The 26,329-nt window shown below is 38.7% G+C and overlaps 1 protein-coding gene across 17 annotated transcripts in view; it reads left to right on the top strand.

The window, feature by feature from the left end:
- Positions 1 to 26,329, top strand: part of MAP4 (microtubule associated protein 4) — a 187,210-nt gene that overhangs the window by 105,179 nt on the left and 55,702 nt on the right. For all 17 annotated transcript variants that reach the window (XM_035722472.1, XM_035722471.1, XM_035722462.1 and 14 more), the window contains 2 exons: positions 16,807 to 16,929; positions 24,166 to 24,279. In XM_035722472.1, coding sequence (XP_035578365.1) covers positions 16,807 to 16,929; positions 24,166 to 24,279 — 237 coding nt within the window. The remainder of the gene's footprint in view (positions 1 to 16,806; positions 16,930 to 24,165; positions 24,280 to 26,329) is intronic.

The raw sequence follows: 26,329 nt of genomic DNA, 5'->3' as shown, positions 1-26,329 counted from the left end.
AAATGTGATTTTCACATAATTTTCACATGTCAGAAAATTTTCTTCTTTTCATTTTTTTAAACCTTTTAAAAAATGTAAAACCCTATGGACTTTGGGTGATAATGATGTGTCAGTGTAGGTTCACTGATTGTAGCAAATGTACCAGGCTCAGGGGGATGTTGATTGGGGTGGAGGGGCAGGGGGGCGGTTACTGTATGCAGGAGGGGTTTATGGGAAAGCTCAGTATTTTCTGTTCAATTTTGCTGGGAACCTAAAACTAATGAAGTTCTGTTTTTTAAAAATATAAAAATTATTCATAGGCCATGTGAGAAAACAGATGGTAGGGGAGATTTGGCCCATGGACTGTAGCTTGCCAAACCCTACCCGAGAGCATGTTGAGATTTGACCATAGTTATGGGCCCAGAGGCAACAGAGGGTAGTTGTGGTAGGCCATGAGGAAAATGAGCATCCCCTTTCAAGGCATCTGCCCAGGTGAACTTTTCTTGGGGTTTTGAATCAGGAAGACTAGTATCCTTGAGCACCAGAGGGCAGGCTTCTTCGCTAGAAAACAAGGCTCAGAGTGACCTGAGGTTTCAGGATGGTCACTCTCATCTAGATACAACCAGATGTCTCCATTCGAAGTGTTACTGTTCTGTTCTTTTCCAGTCAATGTCCTGACTACACACAAGATGCTTGGTGAGACTGAGTTCCACAGACTTCGCATTGAACTTTCTTGTTTGATTTTCTTAACAATGGTAGCCTTGGCTAATAGGAAATAAGAGATTCTTTGAGTCTGTGTTATAAACTCTCTGGTTCTCAGACTGACTAAGAGGTTGAGAGACCTGAGTTTGTCATTGTGTTTCAGTAAGCACACAGTGTGTTCCGTAGAGGGAACCTATTCTTACTGCAGTTGTTGTAGTCTGCATTATTGCCTGAACACACTTGGGCTCCCAGGCCACTTGCTTCAGTTTGCACTTCAGCAATTACAGATAGCTCAGCTAGTTGTGTTGCAGCAGCAGGCCATGGATCCCTAGCGTGCTGTTCCCCATTGACACAGTTCTTATTAGCTCTTTGAAGCAAATCTCAGACATCATATCATTCTATCTTTAAATCAGTCTCTATCTCTAAATAATGATTCCTTTCTTTTTTATTTTGTTCATTTGAGAGAGGGAGAGAGAGAGAGAGACAGAGCACAAGCAGGAGAAGAGGCAGAGGGAGACAGAGAAGCAGAATCCCCACTGAGCAGAAAGCCTGAGACAGGGCTTTATCCCAGGACCTGGAGCCGAAGGCAGACACTTAACCAACTGAGCCACCCAGGCGCCCCCAAAATGGCTCAGTTGTTAAGTGTCTGCCTGCGGGTCAGGTCATGATCCCGGGGTCCTGGGATTGAGCCTCGCATTGGGCTCCCTGGTCTACGGGAAGCCTGCTTCTCCCTCTCCCACTCCCAGTGCTTGTGTTCCTGTGCTCGCTGTCTCTGTCAAATAAATAAATAAAATCTTTAAAAATAAATATAAAAACATAATTATAATACCATTCACACACCCACACACCCACACACACACACACACACACACACACCAATTCATAATATCAAATGTCCATACATCACTATTTCCCCCAGTTGTCTTTTTTTTTTTTTTTAGAGATTTTATTTATTTGAGAGAGAGAGAGAGAGTGAGACAGATCACAGAGGTAGAGGGAGAAGTAGACTTGCCGCCAAGCAGAGAGCCTGGTGTGGGGCTCAATCCCAGGACTCAGGGATCATGACCTGAGCCAAGGTCGGCAGATGCTAAATCGACTGAGCCAGGTGCCCCATAATAACTGGTTTTTTGAAATTAGAATGTAAAGTTGATTATTCTGTGGGGGATTTTTTTTTCCTTTAATACAGTTTGGGTCTTGTTTGTATTTTAAAGATGCTAGAGATTTAGGGGCTCCTGGGTGGCTCAGTCGGTTAAGCCTCTGACTCTTGATCTTAGTTCAGGGCTTGATCTTGGGGTCATGAGTTCAAGCCCCACATTGGGCTCCGTGCTGGGCATGGAGCCTACTTTAAAAAAAAAAAAAAGAGAGAGAGATGCTAGAGATTTAATTGTGCTTATAACCAGAGGAGAAGAAACAAAGAGAGAAAGGATAAAAAAGCAAGTCATGGAGGTTGGAGGACTTGATGATAAGGGAGATGTGAAAGGACATACTTGCATAAGTGGTGTCCTTGGAAAAGAGAGTGACCTGTACTTCTCATATTCTCTGGTTTAGCATTTTTTTTCCCAAATTAAAAAAATAAAGGTGGAGGATTATACTTCTCATAAATAGGAAGGAAAGAGGTAATGATGGACTTAGTAGGTAAGTTTGTGTTAGAGGAAAGGGCAATTGAAGAATATTATTTTCTGTAAAGTAAGAGCTTAATATGTTGGGATGGAGAGAAGAGTATGTAACAACCTCTTTGGAGAATAAGAAGTATAGAGACATATGTTTTTATAGAAACAATGTACATTCAGTATGATAATAAATGAGTGTGACAGGAGGTAAAAGGAACAACTGAAAACAGTAGTGTTTATAGCTAAACCACTGCTCACTTAGCACGTACTCTGGCCTCACAGTGGCATCCTTCACCTGTGCCCACTCTGGGAGGCATCCTGCAGGATTTATGGTTGGAGCAAAACAAGCATATTGTGTGGTCTCTTAGGACATTTCTAAGACAAGCGTGCTGGTTTGTTTTACAGTGAACCAAAAAGAAACTGTTAACACATAGTCATCATCTCCTTCCCACTCGAGACCTTCAATGCTTCAGTGTTTTCAAATATTATTAGAACTGTAAACTCTTAAAAAAAAAAAAAAGTCTGCCAGCCATCTTAGGATGTCAAAGATTGTTTAATTTCAGGTCAGGAAGGTTTGTGGGCTTTTATTACCTACTTAGTACAGAGAAAGACATCCTAATATAGTTGGATATGAATATTTAAATCTATTTTATTATAAAAAATGGAGTTGGCTGAAAATCTGAGGAGTTAGCTTTCTTCTATCACTTTCTCTTTGTAGAAAATAGAAGTACTGAAAGATTTTTAAATTTTTAAATTTAAATTCAATTTAGTTAACACAATGTATTAGTTTCAGGGTAGAATTTGGTGATTCATCAGTTGCATATCACATCTAGTGCTATTTCATCAGGTGCCCTCCTTAATGCCTGTCACCCAGTTACCTCACCCCTCTACGCTCTCCCCCCTCCAGCAAGCCTCAGTTTGTTTCCTGTAGTTAAGAGTCTCTTACGGTTTGCCTCCCCTCTCTGTTTTTGTGTTATTTTAAGTTTTCCTTCCCTTCCCCTATGTTCATCTGTTTTGTTTCTTAATTTCCATATATGAGTGAAATCATATGGTATTTGTCATTCTCCGACTGACTTATTTCACTTAACATAAAACCCTCTAGTTCTTTTTTTTTTTTTAAAGATTTTATTTATTTGTTTGACAGAGAGGGAACACAAGAAGGGGGAGTGGGAGAGGGAGAAGCAGGCTTCCTGCCAAGCAGAGAGCCTGATGTGGGGCTCGATCCCAGGACCCTGGGATCATGACTTGAGCGGAAGGCAGACGCTTAACGACTGAGCCACCCAGGCCCCCCAAAGCCCTCTAGTTCTATCCATGTCATTGCAAACAGCAAGATTTCATTCTTTTTGATGGCTGAGTCGTATTCCACTGTCTGTATAGATCACATCTTCTTTATGCATTCATCTGTCAGTGAAGATTTGGGCTGTTTCCATATTTTGGCTATTGCAGACATTGCTGCTATAAACATTGGGGTGTATGTGCCCCTTCGAATCAGAAAAACTGAAATTTTTATTCTGAATTAATTTCAAAGATAGAAAAATGTTGAGAGACTAGAACAAATAAAACAAAGAACTCTTGTATGTTTTTCCTGATTCACCAACGATTAACATTTTGCCACAATTGCTTTATCATTCTGTGATATATATACGGGTATATACATGCTATATGCCTGTTCGATTTTGTTTTATCTTTATAATAATAATCAAAGACATTCTCAAATGTGTTATTTACATTGTTAATGGTAATTGAAAATACCATATTCAGAGATTGCTCCCTGTCTTTTCTGTGAAACCCTCTTGCCAGCATTAATTTTCTTCTCTTTTCACGTAATTTAAATACCTTCATCATACAGTTTAGCCCATTGTGAGATACTGTATTATGTGTTTCCTCATTTCTCAGATGGCTAAGTTTGTATCACAGAAGCATAAACTTAAAAGTACCAACTAATCAAGCATTAATATCTGTATATATATCAAAGCCAGAACAAGTCTATCAAATAAGACCCATTCCAAATGTAAGATAGACCAACAGATTTTACTATAACAGAATGCAAAATGTTCACTGATAAGGTTTCAGATTCTACACTGTGAAAACCTTTAAGAAACTGCCACTCGTTGGGACACCTGGGTGGCTCAGATGGTTAAGCATCTGCATTCGGCTCAGATCACAATCCTGGGGTCCTGGGATCGAGCCCTGCATCGGGCTCCTTGCTCAGCGGGGGAGCCTGCTTGTCCCTCTGCCTACCGCTCCCCCTGCTTGTGCTCGCTCTGACAAATAAATAAATAAATAAATAAATAAATAAATAAATAAATAATCTTGAAAGAAAGAAAGAAAGAAACTGCCACTTGTCAAGTTTTAATGTTAAGTCAAAGCCTGAACTTTGTCTTGGATTTCTCGATGCTTGGAGGTGGGGGTGCTGGGGAAAGGAGCTAGAAGGGCAATCGCTACACCTGAGTCTACAGTGTGTATGTAGGGATGTGGACTAGTAATAGACTTTTAGAACTGGAACGAAACTAAAAGACCAGATACTGGTGTATCTTTTCATGATATAAGTGAGATATTGAGGTTCAGGGGAATTAAGTGAGCTGAGTAAGGTCTCACCAAAGCGGAGTCTTTCTTCCCCAGTGTTCTTTTTTCTCCTTCTTTATCCTTTTACTTTTCTTTCCACATAAATAGCAGTATTCTCAGGATGCCTGGGTGGCTCAGTCGGTCAAGCGTCTGACTCTTGGTTTCGGCTCAGGTCATGATCTCGGGGTCCTGGGGTCAAGCCCTGTGTGGGGCTCCGCGCTCAATGTGTAGTCTGCTTGTCCTTCTTACTCTGTTCTCCCCTGCTCGTGCGCATGCTTTCTCTCTCTCAAATAAATAAAACCTTTTAAAAAAATAAATAGCAATATTCTCTAGAGGGAGACTGTCTTTACTCTTAAGTCATCAGTTCTCAAACCTATTGCTATCAAGACAACTTAATGCATAAAAATTAGGAAACTTTTCGAGTGATGGATATATTCATGCTCCTGTGATGGCATACATACCTCAAAATTTATCAAACTGTGCACTTTAAATATGTGCAGCTCATTGTTTGTCAATCATACCTCAGTAAAGCTGGTTAGAAATTATTCAGGACCCGAAAGAGCTTTTGTTTATATGGGTTACATCTGCCAATATTTATCAAATTAGATATTAAAACTGAGAGACTTTTAAAAATATTTATTAGTTTAAAACATAATCGTTAACATTTTTAATAAGTATAGTTTCAAAAAAAGTTTAGTAGGAAGGACTGTGTTGTTTTACATTTTTCTAAATGTCTTGACTATCTGGTTTAATAGAAGACAGCTGGATACTCAAATCTGCCTCTGCATTCAGTCTGTCACAGTATGTTGAGTTGAAGAATATGGAGAAAATCTGTCTCATACATATGTAGTTAAGAGGAGGAGTATTTTGACAGTTCCTTTTCAGGTAACTGGATATTCTTTGACTTGACATTAAAACTTGACAAGTGGTAGTTTCTAAAGGTTTTCACAATGCAGAATTTGAAACCTTATCAGTGAACATTTTGTATTCTCTTATATTAAAATCTGTTGGTCTATCTTACACTTGGAATGGATCTTATTAGAATTGTTTTGGCTTTGATACATAGATATACAGATATTAATGCTTGATTAGTTGGTACTTTTAATATTTAACCAGTTGCCTTCACTGTTAAATGCTCCAGTTTCATGTAGAAACTGGCCCCTATTTTTTCCCATTCTATCTTTCAGGAGAACCAAGGTATCTAGGGTTGTTTCCATTGCATTATGTAAATTGCTTCTTGTTTAGAATTTCATTTTTCTTTTTTTTTTCTTTTTTTTTACTGAAATAGATTCTCTGAGTAGATTGTAGTTATGCTGGAAAATTTTTTTTTATTCTGAAGACTGTTGTTCCTGCAAGGGAGTTTGCCTACTTTTGCTGTGGAGTTTTAAAAAGGTAATCTAGGTCAGTAGCATTGAATGAAGAGTGAGAGTGAGCCCCTGTCAGATTTGCTTGTTAATAATACTGTTGGCTGGAGGCTGGCTCTTCTCCACGTTGCTCCTGAGAGAGCTGCTCTAGGCTGTGCCACAGCAATGCTGTGGCAGGAGGATAAACATCGCCTTCTGGATCGAAAGAGCAGAGATGCCTGTTTCTTCCCCAGAATGGATGAGGAAAATGTATTCACTTCTCTGATGAAAGACTGTGGGTGTGGGAGGCACCTGCCTGGCTCAGTCAGGAGAGCGTGTAGCTCTTGATCTCAGGGTTGTAGGTTTAGGCCCCACATTGGGTGTAGAAATTAGTTAAAACTAAAATCTTTAAAAAAAAAATTTTGAGGTGTTTTGTTTTGTTTTGTTTTGTTTTACCACAATGAAGTATCACTTCACCCCAGTTAGAATGACTAGTATAAAAAATGTGAGATGCTCCAGTTGGATCGGGGCAGGGGGCCACCAAATGTGGGGCATCCCAGTTGGGTGGGGGCTGGCAGCCAGTGTGGTGAAAGAATCCATCCCAGGCAGAACGAAAGAGATTGAAGTTTATTGAATACACCCCAAGGGAGCCGTGGGCAGGACAGCAAAGGGGAGACTGTCTGCTTTGAGGCGGTGCTGAGGGTGGAGTGAGGTAGTAATTTGCTAATCTTAGGAATCTTGTACCTGGTTGTAATTGGTCAATTAAGGCCTATGGCTGTTTTGAGGTGGATTGCTTAATGAGCCTGTTTGCATTCAATTCTGGGGTCCCCGTGTGCCTTTTTGCCTTATTCAAGTTTGCTTTACTCAGCCTGTTGCCTAAAAGTGGCCTTCTCAAAAAAGGCAAGAAATAACAAGTGTTGGCTAGGATGTGGGGAAAAAAGAAACCCTTGTACAACTGTGGAAAATAGTGTGGAGGTTCCTCAAAAGATTAAAAATAGAAATAAAATACAATCCAGTTATTCCACTACTGAGTATATACCCAAAGAAAACAAAAACACTAATTTGAAAAGATACATGCATCCTTGTGTTTATTGCAGCATTATTTACAATAGCCAAGAATCGAAAGTAACCCAAGTGTCCACTGATAGATGAATGGATAAAAAAGATGTGGGGCAAGCACGCGCATATGTATGTAAAACAATTGTACTCAATCATAAAAAAGAACAAAATCTTGCCATTTGCGACATTGGTGGACAAAAGCATTTGTCACGTTGAAGCCCTAAACACATTGCTTTGAAATAGTAGATGGTGGGTGCACCTCTTCTAAACAGGAAGCAATTCAAAGATATTGAATTCTAGTACTAGAACTAGGAAGTTCTAGTACTTTTCTGTGGAATATAAAATTATTGCTAGCATATTTTTTTTGTTTTTTTTTTATTACTGTAATTCTAGAACTGAACACATACCGTGGAGGTCATTACTGAAACCAAGAGAGACAAAAACGCTGTCCCAAATTTATACATTTAAGCTTTCGGTCAGAGCAGGGTCAGGAATTTAAATATTTCTGTTTGTGCCCAACCTTTTGCTTACTTGTTTGCTCTGTCTTCCTCCCTCCCTCCTTCCCTTTCTGTTGTTTAAACTCTGCTGTAGATTGATTAAAATATTTAATGATAAATAAGGGGGGAGGGGCACATGGGTGGCTCAGTCATTAAGCGACTGCCTTTGGCTCAGGTCATGATCCCAGGGTCCTGGGATGGAGCCCCGCATCGGGACTCCCTGCTCGGCGGGAAGCCTGCTTCTCCCTCTCCCACTCCCCCTGCTTGTGTTCCCTCCCTTGCTATGTCTCTCTCTGTCAAATAAGTAAAATCTTTAAAAATAATAATACTAAGGGGGGGGAAGAAAAATAATTCTGGAAGGTAGCCAAGGACCAGGTTTTGAGACTGCTGCTTATAGTACTGTTCAGTCAGTTACAGATTGACTCATAGCTTCAACCTCAGAGCATCAGAAAACTCTGTTTACTCCTACCATTTTCTGCTTAATTTCTCTTTAATAATCCAGAATGGAGCTGTATTGTTACATTTGTGCTTTTGTGATTTGAGAAGTAAGATAAGTCAATCCATAAAAATTTATTATTTATATTTTTTATTAATTTTAAGAAGTGTTTATCCAGGGCGGCTGGGTTGGTTAAGCGACTGCCTTCGGCTCAGGTCATGATCCTGGAGTCCTGCATTGGACAAGCGGGGAGTCCGCTTCTCCCTCTGACCCTCCTCCCTCTCATGCTCTCTATCATTCTCTCTCTCTCTCAATAAATAAATAAAAATCTTTAAAGGAAAAAAAAAGTGTTTATCCAAATTCTTGCCACCTTTTCCTCTTCCCTCCTTCATATGCCACTTGTGAACCTTCCCAAGGACACTGTGGTTTGTTTTTTGATTTATTGTAGACTTTCTGGCTTAACAAGTGTCCAGGTACTTCCATTTACCCAATAACTTCTGAGTACTTATATGTAAGTTATATTTTACTAGGTTTTTGAGAGATATAAAGGTGAGTGGATAAGTCAGAGGTCTCAGAATTTTGTTTTAGAATTAAAATGCATTTTAAAAATTACGTATCACAATTTTTTTTTTTTTTTAACTCTAGGTTAGTGGTCTGTAGCTCTAAAAGTCTCAAGGTCACACCCAGAGTTAAATAGCAGACCCAGGGTTAGAACCTTATAAAAACTAGGGACTGTACATTTATATATTTGTTGGCTGCCTATAGCTAGATTTTTTTTAGCATATAAGACTTCTAGAATCATACTTGGCTCATAAGTCTCTCTCTTGCTTTTCTCTCCTCCCCTTGTTTCTTTCTTTCTCTGCTTCACTCACTCACTCACACTCTGCCTTTCTCCCTCTCTCCTACTCTTTCTTGTCTCCCCTCTGTTCTCTCCTGCCCTCTTTTTGGCTTCATTCTCAGGCAGACTCTTTCAAGGTGGGAAAGAGGGCCACTGGCAGCCTAGGTGTATCATTACGGCTCAAGATCCAAAATGTCAGAATGTCTGTTTATCAAATTTCTCCAAAGGACTTTTGTCCTGGTTTAATCACAGGTGTACTCCTTTGGTTGGGAAAGCAGAAGCACCATGATTGACCTCTGCACTAGGATTGCCTGGAAGGGAATAGGGCAGTTCCCTTTGGAAGGGATATAGGCAGACAAATCTTTTTGGTGTGCTCTTTTTAAAGGGCCTTTGACATCCTAGCTATTCTCTAGCGGCCCTCTATGAAGAACTGTCCGCCATAAACTTTTTTCGTTCAAATTGATGTGCTCCTTATTTTCCCATTCTTAACCACGGCCCCAACTCGTATTTGGCTCTGCTGAATATTTTCCCCACTTCTCCAGGACTGTGTAAAAACAGGTATGTGGTCTATATAAAATTGGCTCTATGCTGAAATAGTGATGAATACATATTAGGTATTACAGAAAATTAAACCACACAACGAACCATATTTGACAGCAGTCACCTCTGCAGAACTCCCATGTGTTGAAATGCTGTTTAAAGTTGGCTCTCTTGGGGCACCTGGGTGGCTCAGTGGGTTAAATGTCCCAACTCTTGATTTTGGCTCAGGTCATGATCTCAGCATCGTGAGATCAAGCCCTGAGTGGGGCTCCACAATGGGCATGGAGCCTGCATAAGGTTCTGTCTCTCCAGGGCACCTGGGTGGCACATATGGTTAAGTGTGGAACTCTTGGTTTCAGCTGGATCTCAGGATCATGAGATCAAGCCCCGCAAAAGGGCTCTGCACTCCGTCCAGAGTCTGCTTAAGACTTTCTTTCCCTCTGTTCCTCCCTTCTACATGCAAGCTCTTTATCCTCTCTCTCTCAAATAGGTCTTTTTTTTTTTTTTTTTAAGACTTCATTTATTTATTTGAGAGAGAGAGCAGGATAGAGAACAAGCAGCAGGGAGGAGCAGAGGGGAGGGAGAAACAGGTTCCACGCTGAGCAGGGAGCCCAACGTGTGGCTTGATCCCAGGATTCTGGGATCATGACCTGAGCTGAAAGCAGATGCTTAACTGACTGAGCCACCCAAGTTGCCCCTAAAATAAATCTTAAAAAAAAAAAAAAAATCTCCCTCCCCTTTTCCCCACCCACCACCTGCTTGTGTGCATGCTTGTATGTGTGCGCTCTCTCAAAAATTAAAAAAAATTAATTAAAACCAAAGTTGGCTCTCTTAAAGCTAAAGGAAGGACAGAAAGAAGAAAGCATACTGGGGGAAAGAACAGAAGGAGGAAGAGGTGCTTGGAGGAGACAGAATTGATTATTCAAACCTCTGGAGGTGCTTAGACATACAGGACCCCATTACAGGGTGTTGACATCCCTGCTGGTAGTAGCCTCCATATCTGAACTGTATTGCTAAGTTTTTCTCTTCTCCCCTGCCCCAAGTTGTACCATAACAGGAGGCATCTACTTTTGTACTTTGTCAATTAGTGAGAGCTGACCTAGGGAATAGCTATGTGTGGCCTATCTCTGTATGATCCATTGTAAGCTGTCACTGATGAAAGACAATTATGATGATCAGTTTCCATCTTAAAAAGACAGTTGTGACAAACATTGCTTAAAGTTTGGAAAAAGTCTATCTTCTTTTGAAGAATTGATGTGATTCCTTTTCTTATTACTTACAGCAGAAGTTTCTTAGTTGTATGCAGGTCAATGCCCATAATAACCTCCAGAGAGAAACCACTCCGGCTAGAGGCTCTGGTTAAGACACAGAACGCAGGGGGGATGCCTGGCTGGGTGGCTCAGTCGTTAAGCATCTGCCTCGGCAGCCTGCTTCTCCCTCTGCCCCCTCCCCTTGCCTGTACTCTCTCTCTCTTTCTCTCTCTCTCTCTCTCTCTCTGATAAATAAACAAACAAACAAACAAACAAACAAATAAATAAAATCTTAAAAAAAAAAAAAGACACAGAACCCAGGAGGTTTGCCATTTGTGATGTTAACTGTCCTACCAGCAGATAAGTTTCTTAGGGATTTGGTGTTTTACTTATATAATAAGAGTTTTAGTTACAAAATGATAATTAAATAATTAAAATTAAAGTATATTATCCACCTTCCATTCTTGTAGGCATGGAAAGTAAATCCATAGATTTATTATGCTTAAGTAAAAATGTTTATAGAAAAAAAAAATCTTCCGATATCCAAGATCGTCTGTCAGGAGAGGAGTAAATGTAAATCGAGGATAAATGATTTTGTTTTATTCTTCTCTCCGTTTCCCCCAAATCACTACATGTAGGTGAAATCAGATTTAAATGATTCTATGAAACATGAAAATAAAGGGCAACCTTGAAGGGGACCATTTGTACCTAGAGGCAGCCTGATGAGTTGGCTGCTAATGAGTCCTGTCACTTTTACTCCCACTTTGCCTTGAGGTTAGCGGTCCGTGTATTAGCTGTAGAACTGTTTATAAGTATCCTGTGGCAGAGCCTTCTTCTCCCAGCCACATCTTCCTTAGGGCCTCGTCTGTTTTCCGGAAGGAAGACAGTAGAGAAACTTTAAACTTTGGTACTGTGGCTATTCAGACTTTCAAAACTTCTTTCATTTACTTTTATGCCCTTGTCAACAAAAGTTCATACCCCTAACAAGGAAGATATATACTAAAGTCACCCTAATCCATTTTTAGAATATTTTTATCACCCTCAAGAGTTCCCTTGGGCCCATTTGTGTTCAGTTCCCATTCCTACTTACAGTCTAGGCAACCACTATTCTACTTCCTGTCTTTAAAGTGTCTTTTCTAGAAAATTCATGTAAACAGAATTATACAGTATTTAGTCTTTTGTGTCTTGCTTTTCTCACATTTCATAATGCTTTTTTTTTTTTTAAAAGATTTTATTTATTTGACAGAGACACGGCGAGAAAGGGAACACAAGCAGGGGGAGTGGGAGAGGGAGAAGCACACTCCCTGCGGAGCAGGGAGCCCAGTGTGTGGGGCTTGATCCCAGGGCTCTGGGATCATGACCTGAGCTGAAGGCAGACGCTTAACAACTGAGCCACCCAGGCGCCCCATTTCGTAATGCTTTTAAGGCTCATCCATATTGTAGTGTTTTCAGTAGTTCATTCCCATTTATAGCTGCATCATATTCCACTGTATTTTTGCACCCTATTTTGTTTATCCATTCACCAGTTGATGAACATTGCATTTCTAATTTTTAGCTGTTATGAATAATGCAGCTGTGAACATTAATATATTTGTTTTTGTATAGATAATGTGTTTTCATTTCTCTTGGGTAGATACCTAGGAATTTGCTGGGTCAGACCTGTTGAACATTTTAAGAAACTGTCGAAGTCTAGAAATAGAAATGACATCTTTCTAGGTTGCATCTTTCAACAAGGGTGCCAAAATAAATCAGTGGGGGAAGAATACAGTAGTATCCCCTTACCCACGTTTTTGCTTTCCCTGGCTTCAGATATTTGTGGTTAACTGCAGTATGGAAGCAGATAGTCCTTCTGACATAACAGAAGGTCATTAGTAGCCTAACACTACGTCACAGTGCCTACATCATTCCCCTCAGTGCATCTCATCACACAGGCATTTTATCATCTCACATCATCACAAGAAGGGTGAATATAGTACAATAAGATCTTTTGATAGACCACATTCATATAACTTACTTACAGTATATTGTTATAATTGTCCTATTTTATTACTAGTTATTGTTGTTAATCCTCTTGCTGTACCTAATTTATAAATTAAACTTTATCATAGATATGTATGAATAGGAAAAAACATGGTGTATATAGGGTTCAGTACTATCTGTAGTTTCAGGTGTCCATGGGGGTGGGGAGGGTCTTGGAACATATCCCCCACCAATAAGGGAGACGACTATAGTCTTTTCAACAAATGGGGCTGGGAAAATTGGATTATCTATATTTGCAAAAGAATGAAGTTGGGACCCCTACCTAATACCATATAAAAAAATAAAATGGATCATAGACCTAAATATAAGAAGTAAAAGGGAAAATCTCCTAGAAGAAAACATGGGCATAGATCGTTATGAACTTGGATTAGCCAGTGATTTCTTAGGACTCCAAAGCAAAAGTGGCAAAAGAAAAGCAGATAGGGGCGCCTGGGTGGCTCAGTCGGTTAAGCCACTGCCTTCAGCTCAGGTCATGATCCTGGAGTCCCGGGATCGAGTCTCGCATCGGGCTCCCTGCTCGGCAGGGAGTCTGCTTCTCCCTCTGACCCTCCCCTCTCTCATGTTCTCTCTCTCTATCTCATTCTCTCTCTCAAATAAATAAATAAATCTTTAAAAAAAAAAAAAAAGAAAAGCAGATAAATTAGACTTTATCGGAGCGCCTGGCTGGCTCAGTGAGAGGAGCATGTGACTCTTGATCTTGGAGTTGTAAGTTTGAGCCCCACATTGGGTGTAGAGATGATTTAAAAATAAAATCTTCAAAAAAAAAAAATGGACTTTAGGGGCACCTGGGTGGCTCAGTCGTTAAGCATCTGCCTTCGGCTCAGGTCATGATCCCAGGGTCCTGGGATCGAGTCCCGCATTGGGCTCCCTGCTCAGCGGGAGGCCTGCTTCCCCCTCTCCCACTCCCCCTGCTTGTGTTCCTGCTCTCACTGTCTCTCTCTGTCAAATAAATAAAATCTTTTAAAAAAAATGGACTTTATAAAAATTAAAAATTTTTTATGCCCCAAGGACATCATCAAGAAAATGGATCTTGGTTAGATCTAGAGGTATAATGCCAAGTGCAATTAAATCAGTCAGAGAAAGACATATGATATGATTTTACTCATGTGGAATTTAGGAAACGAACGAAGATAGAAAACACATCCTTAAATACAGAGCACAGACTGGTGCTTGCCAGAGGAAAGGTGGGTTGGGGGGATGGGTGAAATAGGTGAAGGCGATTAAGAGTACACTTCTTGTGATGAGCACTGAGTAATGTATGGAATTGTTGAATCATTATATTGTACACCTGAAACTAATATAACTGTATGTTAACTATGCTTGAATTAAAAAAAGAAAGTGAATCTTCTATCTCAATAATTAAAAAAGCTCAAATAGGTCAGTTAAAAAATAGGTAAATGAGTTAAATAGGCTTTTTTTTTAAAGATTTATTTATTTGAGAGAGAGATTGAATCTCAAGCAGACTCCACACTGAGCGCGGAGCCCAACGCAGGGCTTGATCTTACAACCCTGAGATCACGACCCAGGCCATACTAAGAGTTGGGTGCTTAACCAACTGCACCACCCAGGCGCCCCTTGAATAGACATTTCTTAAAAAAAAAAAAAATTCAAATGATTGATAAGCAATTGAAAATGTGCAGAACATCACTAGTCATTAGGGAAATGCAAATCAAAACCACAGTGGCATACACTTCACACCCACATCTGGTATAGCTAAAATAAAAAAGATCAACAAGTGTTGGTGAAGATGTGGAGAAATTGAAACTCACGCATTGTTGGCTGGGATTGTAAAATGGCGTAAGCACTTTGCAAAAACAGTTCGGCAGTTCCTCAGAATGTTAAACATACGAGTTGCTCTATGACCTAGAAATTCTGTTAGGCATATAGCCAGTAGAATTGGAAACATTCCCACACAAAAACCTGTATTTAATGTTCATAGTAGCATTATTTAACAATAGCCAAAAATGGAAACAATCAGATGTCAACAGATGAATATATAAACTATATATTTTGAATGAGTATATAAACTTTCCCACCAGTGGGCTGGTGGGAAAGGTGAATGCGTATAGGATTTTGGAGTAATAAAAAGGTTTTGAAGTTAGATGGTGGTGGTTGTATAACTCAGTGAATGTACTAAAACCCCCTGGATTCTACACTTATTTAAAACAGTAAATTTATATCTCAACTAAGCTGTTCATGAAGAGAAGGAAACCATGAAATTAATTTCTAAAGTAGTACCATTTAACATTCCCTCCAGGAATGAAAGAAATTTCCTTTTTCTCTACATCCTCACAAACTCCTGGTATTGTCTATCTTTTTGATTTAGTGGTTCTGTAGTGTAGTGGCATCTCATGGTGATTTCAATTTGCATTTCCCTAACGACTAATGATGATGAGCTTCTTTTATGTGCGTATTACCCATTTGTGTATTGTCTTTGATGAAAAGGTGTCTTGAAATCTTTTGCCCATTTAAAATTGAGTTGCTTGACTTATAATTGTGTTGTAAGAGATTTTTTTCAAGTCTTAATTTTTTATTATTAGACTGAACAGATGAAGAATAACATTTTAATAAATATGATCAGAACAACAAAATATGAGGGAAATAAGATTAAAACTTTACACATTGTTCGTTGTAAGTATGAACAAAAATAAGCAAAAAGACTGAAGTAGCTATTTCCCCGATATTAAATGTTTAAACACGGTTTTGAACACATAGTATGTGCCAATATTTAAGTTACTTATAAATCCTACGTTTTTAATGTGATAAATGAACTCGTTTCTTGTAAAACTTACCTAATGTAGATCATAAGTATAATTATAAGAGATTTTGATCTCTTCTGCATACAGGTCTTTTATTAGATTTGTCATTTGCAAATATTTTCTCCCAGTCTGTGGCTTCTCTTTTCATTTTCTTAATGGTATTTTTGAAAAGCAAAAGTTTTAAGTTTTGATGATGTCCAGTTCACAAGTTTTTTTCCTTATATGGATCCTGCCTTTGATGACATTTCTAAGAAATCTTTGCCTAGTCCAGGGTCACAGAGATTTTTTTTCTCCTATATTTTCTTCTACAAGTTCTTTTATTTTCACCCGTTTACATTTAGGTTCTTAATCTATTTGGAGTTAGATTTTGCATATGGTGTGAGGTAAGTGACCAGTTGTTTCTGTATCATTGGTTGAAAAAATTATCTTTCCCTATTGAATGACCTTGGCACCTCTGTTAAAAACCAGTTGTCCACAACTTACATAGTTTTCCTTCTGAACTCTGTTCTGCTCCATTTATCAAATGTGTTGTCCATACCACACTGACTTAGTATTATACATTTGTAGTACTTTTGAAATCAAATAATTTAAATCCTCTAGTGTTCTTTTCTTCAAAATTGTTTTGTCTCTCTCTCTTTTTTTTTTTTTGCATTTCCATACAAATTATGGAATGAGCTTGTTGACACCTTCAGAAAATTCTGCTGGGACTTTTAACTGTAATTGCCTTGACTCTATTGTCAGTTTGAGAATCACCATCTTAACAATATTGAATCTTCTATTAATGACCATAGTATATATCTCTCCATTTATTTAGATCTGACATTTAAAAAAATTTTGGTGACTTGAAATGATTGCTGTTGACAGTTTTGTCAAATTTTGTACTTGTTCTTTTGTGGGTAAAAATCACTAACCTTTTCACATACCATACCCAGAAGATAGCCTGCGGTGTTTTTAACTTTATAACAGGTGTATACTTCCAGTATTTTGATTATGTTTTTCTGTCTTAAAATTAAAAAAAAAAAATTCTTGAAAATGCACTAGGTAGGTATGATTTTTGTCATATTGTACTAACTGTGATACTAGTAAGAAACTCAATTCTAGTGGAGGAGAAGACAGTAATAAACTCAATTCTAGTGGAGGAGAGGACAGTAATACCTTGTAACTTCTGTTTGGTGTTTCTGTCTGAAGGTTCTCCAACTCCATTCCTTGAAGAGAAAATGGCCTACCAGGGATATCAGAACATCCAGAGCTGGCCAGAAAACACAAACTTTTGCTTTGAACCACAACAGTTGGTGAATCCTACCCAAACTGGTAAGTGCAGGCTTGCCTGTGACTGTTCAGTATGAGTGATGACATAAACATGAAAAATTTGTAGCCACCACTCAGATAAAACGTTTTAGCCTAAATATAGCTTGCAAAGCACAACCAGAGTGTAACCCTTTGCCCTGAACATTTAGTTGACCCTTTCTCCTCTCAGTCCCTTCTTCTGATGCGCATGCCCCTCCATATCTCTCCCTTTCGAAGACCGTTTTGAGTAACTTAACTGAAATTCATATTCATTGAAGACTAAATGGTCAGTAGTATTGTAGAATCGTAATTCTTCGAAAAGGAATTAATACAGTAATAGTAGCACCATTTGTTGAATGTCTGTTTTGTGTGCCAGGCACAGGGCTAGAGCCTTTTTATACATATTTTCTGTGTTTCTTACCTAACTCTGCAAGTATATATTATTCTCATTTGACAGGAGGGAAGACTAGGACTCATACCCAATTTCTATAAAATCACACTATTCTGTAGACACAAAAAGCATATGTGTAGTTGCCTAGAGCTGGAAATGGTGGCAGGAATGGATTGCAGTGGGACCTCAAAGGAGTAATATCAATGGCTCCATGCCAGGTTGAGAGCTCAGTTTTTTTGTTTGCACTTATATATGGCTTCTTTTTTACCATCTAACTTATTACAAGGTGCTCATAGCTCGTTCCAAATAATCTAGTACTTGATGTTCTATACCATTTTCCAATTACTGGCTATTCTCAATATATGGTAATTTTTAAAAACCGCTTTATTAAGATATAATTCATATACCATACAGTTCACCTATTTAAAGTGTACGATTCAGGGGCGCCTGGGTGCCGCAGTCGGTTAAGCATCTGCTTTTAACTCAGGTCATGATCCCAGAGTCCTGGGATCAAGTCCCATGTTGGTCTCCCTGCTCAGCAGGAAATCCACTTCTCCCTCTCCCTCTCCCTCTGCTCCTCCACCGCCGCCACTCATGCTCTCTCTCTCTCAGATAAATAAATAAAATCTTCAAGAAACAAAATCAAGTGTACAATTCAGTGGATTTTTAGTATATTGGGGTGTGTGTGTGTGTGTGTGTGTGTGTGTGTGTGTGTGTGTGTGTATAGCCATCACCAGAATCAACTTTAGAACATTTTTATAAGCAACCACTAATCTACTGTCTCTAAATTTACCTATTCTGGACATTTTATATAAATGAAATCATATGTGGTCTTTTGTGACTGGCTTTTTCACTTAGCAAGTTTTCAAGGATCATGCATTTTGTGGTACACATCCGTACTTCATTCTTTCAGAGGAACTCATAATATTCCATTGTATGGATATACCACATTTTGTTTATCTGTTCATCAGTTGATAAATATATAGGTTGTTTGCATTTTTTTCTTTTACTGTTGTCACTAACGCAGTTTTAAACATTCATGTACAGGTTTTTGTGTAGACATATATTTTCATTTCCCTTGGGTTTATACCTAGATTGGTATTGCTGATCACTTGATAACTCAGTGTTTAATCATTTGAGGAACTGCCCAACTATTTTCCAAAGCAACTGTACAATTTTATATTCCCACCAGTAGTGGATTAGGTTTGCAATTCCTCCACATACTTAAAATCCTTGTTTTCCCTTTCGAAAAAAATTATACCTAACCTAGTTGGGATTGAAGTGGTACATCTTGTTATGATTTTAATTTGCATTTTCCTGTTGGCTAATGATGTTCATTATCTTTTTATTTTTCATATGTTTATTGACTATTTGTATATCTTCCTTAAGAGAAACGTGTATTCAGATCCTTATCCCAATTTTAATTGGTGTATCTTTTTTGTTGTTGTCCTGTAAGAGTTCTTTATATACTAGACCCTTATCAGATTTATGATTTGCAAATATTTTCTCCTATTTTGTGGGTTGTCTCCTAATTTTCTTGATAGTGCCCGTTGATGCATAAAAGTTTTTTATTTTGATGAAGTCCAATATATCTAGTTTTTCTCTTGTTGCTCATGCTTTGGTGTTTGTTTTTGTTTTTGTTTTTGTTTTGCTCATGCTTTGGTGTTACATCTAAGACTCCACTGCCAAATCTGAGGTCATGAACATTTATCCTTATGTTTTTCTTTTTCTTTTTTTGACGATTTTATTTATTTGAGAGAGAGAGAGAGAAGCAGGAGCAGGAGGAGCAGCAGGCAGAGGGAGAAGCAGGCTTCCCGCTGAGCAAGGAGCCTGATGCAGGACTCTATCCCAGACCTGGGATCATGACCTGAGCCGAAGGCAGATGCTTAACTGAGCTACCCAGGCACCCCTATCCTTATGTTTTCTTCTAAAAATTTTATATTTTTAGCTCTTGTATTAAGATCTTTGATCCATTGTAAGTTGATTTTTGTATATGGTGAGAGGTAGAGAGATCCACATTCATTATTTTGGATGTTGACATCCAGTTGTCCCAGCTGCATTTTTTTGAAAACTGTTCTTTGCCCATTTCATGGTCTTGGCATCCTTGCTGAAATCTGTTGACCATAGATACATAATTTTGTTGATCAACTCTTAGTTCTGTTCCACTGGATCTGTCTGTCTGTTCTAATGCCAGTACTATCCTTTCATGATTTACTATAGCTTCGTGGTAAGTTTTGCAGTTAGGAGGTGTGAGTTTTCCTCACTTTTGTGGGGTTGGGTTGTTGTTTTTGTTTTTTGTTTGTTTTGTTTTTTAATTATTTTAGCTGTTTTGGCTGGATCTTTTGTGATTCCATATGAATTTTAGAATCAGCTTATCAATTTCTATAAAGAGATCAGCTGGGATTCTTATAGGAATTTATAGATCTATAGATCTATAAATATATATAACCTATAGATCAAATTGAGTTTTGCTATCTTTACAATATTGTCTTTCAATCCATAAACATAGAATGTTTTTCCATTTATTTATATCTTATTTCTTTCAATGATATTTTTGTAGTTTTCACAGTATAAATTTTATATCCCTGTTTATAAAATTTATTCCTAATACTTTATTCTTTTTGATGCTATGAATGAAATTGTTTTCTTAATTTCATTTTTAGATTATTCTTTGGGATGGTATAGATATACAATTGGTTTTTGTATGTTGATCTTGTATCTTCAACCTTGCTCAATTAATTAGTTCTAGTAGTTTTTTTAGTGGATTCCTTAGGATTTTCCACATGTATGCTATGTCACTTACAAATGTAGTTTTAGTTCCTCATTTCCAATCTTGATGCATTTTATTTCTTTTTCTTGCCTAATTTTCCTGGCTAGAACCTTCAGTACAATGATTAACTAGAAGTGGTGAGAGCAGACATCCTTGTTTTGTTACTTTCTTTAGAGGGAAAGCATCCAGTCTTTGGCCATTAAGTATGGTATCAGCAGAGGGTGTTTTGCAGATGCCATTTATCAGATTAAAGAAGGTGCCTTCTATTCCTAATTTGTCAAGTACTTGATTTATCATGAAAGGGTGTTGGGTTTTGTCAAGTGGTTTTTCTGCATCTATTGAAATGATCATGTGGTTTTAATTTTTATTCTGCTGATATGTATATATTACATTGGTTACCAGTCTTGCATTCCTGGGATAAATCCCATTTAGTCATGGCGTATAATTTGTGTTATTTTCTGGCACATTCATAAACATATTTGTTGAAGATTCTGGCATCCATGTTTAGAAGAGATGCTGATCTGTAGTTTCCTTATGATGTCTTTGTCTAGTTTTGGTATCAGAGAAATATCAGGGTGTTAACATTCTGTGGTAATACCAACCAGAGAATGAGTTAGGAAGTGTTCTGCCTGCTTCAGGTTTTTCTGGAAGAGTTTATGAAGAATTAGTTTTAATTCTTCTTTTAATGTTTGGTAGAATTGATCAGCGAAGCCATCTTAGCCAGAGATTTTCTTTGTGAGTCGTTTTTAATTACTAATTTAAGTCAGGAAGAAGAGGAACCAGCAAGAGTAACGTCAAAGGAATGGCCAGTTTTGAGGGGAGAAAACTCAGAAGAGTATAATGTCTTGAAAGCCAACTGTGGTAGTCAGCCCCCAAGATGGTTCCAATGATCCCCAGCTCCTGGTAGTCACACCTTTGTGTAGTAACCTCCCACATCGTATAGGCTTGGTCTGTGTGGTCAGTAGAATAGATGGCAGAAATAATGGTATGTCATTTCTAAGATTAGGTTATAAAAAGACACTGTGGCTTCCATCTTGGTTATTCTCGGTTTACTCACCCTGGGGGATAGCCAGTTGCTATGCAGAGGCCCATGTAGGGGAGAATCAGAGGCCTCTAGTCAATAGAGGTAAGTAAATAAGCCGCTGTGTAGGCAGGTTCTCCAGCCCCTGTCAAGTCTTCTGATGATCACGGCCTTGGCCAGTGCCTTGACTACATATAGCCTTGTGAGACACCCTAATCAGTGGAGGTGGGGAAAATAGATCCTGGGGGACATTTTGAAGGTCAGCTCAGCTGGATTTTCTTACGAGTTGGGAATGGTATATGAAAGAGAGAAGTTAAGGATGACTCCAGTGTTTTTGACTAAAAAGATAGAATGCCATTAGAGATGGGAAGATTGTATGAGGGGTAGTTTGGGAAACATGTTATGTTTTGGCTTTATTTTATACATTAAGAATTGGCAATTTGATATGAAAATCAAGAAATAAGGGGTGAGGTCTAGATGGCTGGAGGTACAAATTTGAGTGTTATTAATTTACGGACAGAATTTTAAACTGTGAGATTAGATGAGGTCACTAAGGGGGGGGAATGTGGATACGGAGAAAAGGTCTTCATCCCTTTAACCACTTGGTCCTTTAGTTCTCAGCTGAAATATTTATCAGGTGAAGATCTTCTTTGAGTTGAACTAAAATATCCGTCTGCTAAATGTTCTCAGCCCTGACCTTATTATGCATCTCTGGGTTTTTAGAGCACACAGACTCTGCCATATTAGAGGCATCCAGAAAAAACATAATAAATAAATGACAGAACTTGGTAAAAACCATTCATTTTTACATGCAAGGTAGCACGTCTCCCATCCTAATATGCAAACCGTACAGCAGTTACTGTCCTTGATGGTTTAGGCGTTGCGTTTTCCTTCAGTGGAAGTGTGTTAAGAGGAGCCTTTCCAAACCCCGGGGTACCAGGCAGCATGAATGGTTATAATCTCTCTCATCGCCCAACTCCCCTGCTGGTGGCGAGAAGCAGCTTTGGGTCCTCCTTCATCCCCAGCAGTTTCTCAGTTTGCCTTCCGCTGTTCGCACTTCCCAGTGCCACAGTCTCCTCTGATCTTGCCACCTCTTGCTAGAGGAGGGTGGTACAGCTGCCTCAGAGCCACAGGAATGAACACTGTCCCAAGGCCTAGGCTTTTATGCATCTGCCTCTGACAAATGAAGCACCTTAAGGGAACGAGTCACTAGCATCTACCAAGGAATGAGTTAGAAATGCAGATTCTTAGGGCCTAGCAATCAGTGTTTCTTTAAGGCTGCAGGGTAATTCAGATGTGTGCTAATTTTGAGAAGGCCTTCTTAGAAGCAGAATTCTTTTTTTTTTTTTTTTTTTGTCTCTGGTAAAGAATAAAGAATTTTCCTATGACTGGGCAGGGACTAAACATACTATTAGCCCCATTTCTAGTACCCAGAATAAAAAACCATGCAGATCACAAATCTCCCCATCTAGAATATTTAATCTCCAGAAAGATTAAATCACAAATCATTTAGTCCATTTCTCAAAGATCTGTTGACTATGGAATTCTTAATATTTCATTTCTGTATCAGGGCAGAAATGTGAACTTTTTCTTCTTTCTTTCTTTTTTTTTTTTTTTTTTAAGATTTTATTTATTTATTTGACAGAGAACACAAGCAGGGGAAGTGGGAGAGGGAGAAGCAGGCTTCCTGCTGAGCAGGGAGCCCAATGCGGGGCTCGATCCCAGGACCCTGGGATCGTGACCTGAGCCCAAGGCAGATGCCTAACGACTGAGCCACCCAGGTGCCGCTCTTGTGAACATTTCATGACTAAAGATCAAAAAGAAAGGAGGCAACTTTAAATAAATTTGGAAACAGTATCCACAGTTAAAGGCTGAGTATCCTTTACTTGTGTTGGAATACATGCTGATCTGTCTGCTCAAGGATGGAAGTAGACTTGCTAGTAGCAGTGAGCACACAGGATAATTTTATTTAAATTCTAGTTAGTTCGGGGCTCCTGGGTGGCTCAGTCAGTTAAGTGTCTGCCTTCAGCTCAGGTCATGATTGGGATTGAGCCCTGCATCAGGCTCCCTGCTCAGCAGGGAGTCTGCTTTTCCTCCCTCTGCCCTTCCACACCCACTTATGTGCTCTCTCAAATAAACAAATAAAATCTTTAAAAAAAATTATTGTTAGCGTAATATTGGTTTTAGGAGTAGAATTTAGTGATTCATCACTTACATATAACACCCAGAGCTCATCAGAACAAGTGTCCCTTAGTAGCAAAATTCTTGCTTGGCCTGACTGGCTTTGCTTTTCTTTCTCATGTAAGAAGGTACAGAGTTGGGGCGCCTGGGTGGCGCAGTCGTTAAGCGTCTACCTTCAGCTCAGGTCATGGTCCCAGGGTCCTGGGATCCAGTCCCACATCAGGCTCCCTGCCCGACAGGAGGCCTGCTTCTCCCTCTCCCCCTCCCCCTGCTTGTGTTCCTTCTCTCACTATCTCTCTGTCAAATAAATAAATAAAATCTTAAAAAAGAAAAAAAAAGAAGGCGGCACAGAGTTTCCCTGACGTTTTGAGTGCCTTCACTAATGGCAGCTCATGGTTCTGGAGTTTATCTCTATTCTGAAGACGCCAGCTGTTCATCTTGTCTCATTCAGACAACTTCTTAAAAGTAGGTTTCTTCATGATGTCCAATGAGGTGAAAATGTCTTTTTTTACTTGTCTGGCTGTCTTTTTTTTTTCTTAATAACCTAAAATGAATGTCTAAATATATATTGGAGTTTGATTATATCTGTAATTTCACCTCTTAGCATATTATAGAATTGAGCATTGGTTGTGCCTTTAGTTTTTTATTTGTTGGCTGATTCAGAGAATCAAAAGATTATATATATATTATATATATTATATAATATATATTATATATTCTTAACTTGTAACAAAGGAAGAAGGTAGTCTCTACCATGTTCAGTTACATATTTTCTCAATTTATTTAACTTCTGTTGATGACACATGTAACCAATCAATATTCATCATAGAATAAGGAATGCTAATCTTTTTAGTTGTATTTACTGGGAATGAGTTTTAAATTTCTTCTTTTTTGCAGATCCCTTTAAGATGCACCATGATGATGGCCTGGAGGATTTTCTCTTTCTCCCCAGTGGAACAACCAATGCTTCAGCATTTACAGAACAAAATGATCCCCTGCAAGACAGTTATGGTATGATGTCTTCAACTGGATTTATTGCTTAACTCCCAACAATTAATGTTGCCTTTTACCCATCACCTTTGAAGTTAACCACTAGGCAAAGTCATGTTTTTTGGCTCTGGCTGTAAGAAGGCTTTATCTAGATTGGTCTCAGGAGAGAATTCAGCAGTTGGGGTGCTCAGTGTCTGCTCACCTCCTCTCATGGGATCTTGAATACGATATGATAGGGCCAGATTCTCTTTCCACATTTTAGTAGCTCATTACCTTGGGTAAATTATATCCTCTCTAAACTTTGATTTCTTTACCATATGGGGCCAGCAATAGTTCCTACCTTAAAGATGTGGTGATAATGAAATAAAATTTTGTAAAAGCACTTCTCATGGCATCTGGTAATTAGTAAACATTAAACAGATCTTAGTTCTCAATTAGTAGTATCCTTATTCCTGGTTTTGTGTAACTTTTAACATGAATGTGGCCAGGATACTGTGGGGGAGGTGAAACGTTACTTCCTCCCATCTTAGGTTTTCAGCTGGGACTCTAAAACAAAAAGACAGATTAACAGGAGACACTTTGTTAACACATGCAGCATCTACCATACGGGTGAAAAGTGATGCAAAGTGGTAGCTTAGAATTTTGGTTAGTATCTTCAACAAAGAACAGTAAATGTGTAAAGAAATGACAGGACAAAGGAAAGCAGTTTTAGGCTTTCCTGAGTGGCAAACTGTGAGAAGAAAATGCATGGGAGGGAACTGATGGAGTAAGGTTTGTCTGCAGATTCCTCTGGTGCCCTCTCTGGGCTGGTAAGAATCTGTCTCCAGGAAGTGGAGAATTTATATCCTGCCTTTAAGCAGAAAGTGGAGAGGTTTTTCTAGGTCTACCGCTCCCTACTTGCCTTCAGCTCAAAATAATTTTTATGTCAAAGAGGCATATTTTGGTGGTGACTTTCAGGTTTCCTTCAGTACCTATCACTAATAAGTCCCACTTCCAACAATGCTTATAATTTTCTATTTGTAAAGATCATGGCTAATAATATGTTGTATTTATGCTTCTCTTTGGACTGCAGATCTCTAGGGGGAAGGATGTTAAATGGGTTGACCTTGATGTGCTATCTGTGTAGTCTCCTGATGCTTTTCAGCTTTCAGTGAGTCATTTAGTCCCATTGACTTCTTTACAGCATCTTCTCTTCCTTTATGCTCCCTCTGCTGTCTTCCCCCATGTAAAGCCCCTATCACTTTATACCTAAGCTGCTCCCTTTTAAATTCATTCCACATATATCTGCTGATTTGGTCACTAGGTCCCTGTTCTGTATTCATCATCTCATTTTCATTAAGACCTTAAGACACTCTTTTTTTCCTCTCAAGTCTAAATTTCTCTGGCTTTCCAAATCCTTCTTCCATTGTTTGTTCTAATCCTATTTTCCCTCTCTGGTATGCAACATCTACTTGAATCCAGCTAATTTTGTAGTCACAGAAACATTCTTGTCCTGTTGGCATTTTCATACCTTTCTTTTTGCTCAGTGTTCTCCATCCTTCAAATTGACTACTCTCTCCTCTCTTCCTGCTCTTGCTTCTCCTCTGAACTCTTCCGTCACTGTTCTGGTCCTCATCGTTGTTTTTAAACTATTAGAGAACTTAGTCCATACTATACAGTATTTGATACATGTCTGTCTTGCCTCTATAGCTAAATTGTAATACTCTTGTTGGCAAGGACCATGTGATAGTAAATCCCCTATTATGTCTTAGAGCACAGCGTAATAACAATCCCTTAACACTTGTCTATTTCTTAATAATTTATAAAGCATTTTCACAAAACTATTGTAATGTTGCAGAGGGAGGCATTGATTTCATTTTACAGATGAGGAAATCAAGACTCAGTTCCTTACTATGTGTTATCTTGTATCATTTGTGATATTTATTGGTGCTAGCATTCAGTCTTCAGTATTTTTACTCTTCACAATACAATGTAGAAGGTAGCCAATCAATGCTGACTAATGATATGACAGCCAGTTAACAATTTGCCAAAACCCTGAAGAACGTCAATGGTTTTTACTTTAAAACTTTCT

This window comes from Zalophus californianus, chromosome 1, assembly GCF_009762305.2.
Source record: "Zalophus californianus isolate mZalCal1 chromosome 1, mZalCal1.pri.v2, whole genome shotgun sequence".
In the NCBI taxonomy this organism is placed as follows: Eukaryota; Metazoa; Chordata; class Mammalia; order Carnivora; family Otariidae; genus Zalophus; species Zalophus californianus.
This window is presented reverse-complemented; position numbering and strand designations above follow the sequence as displayed.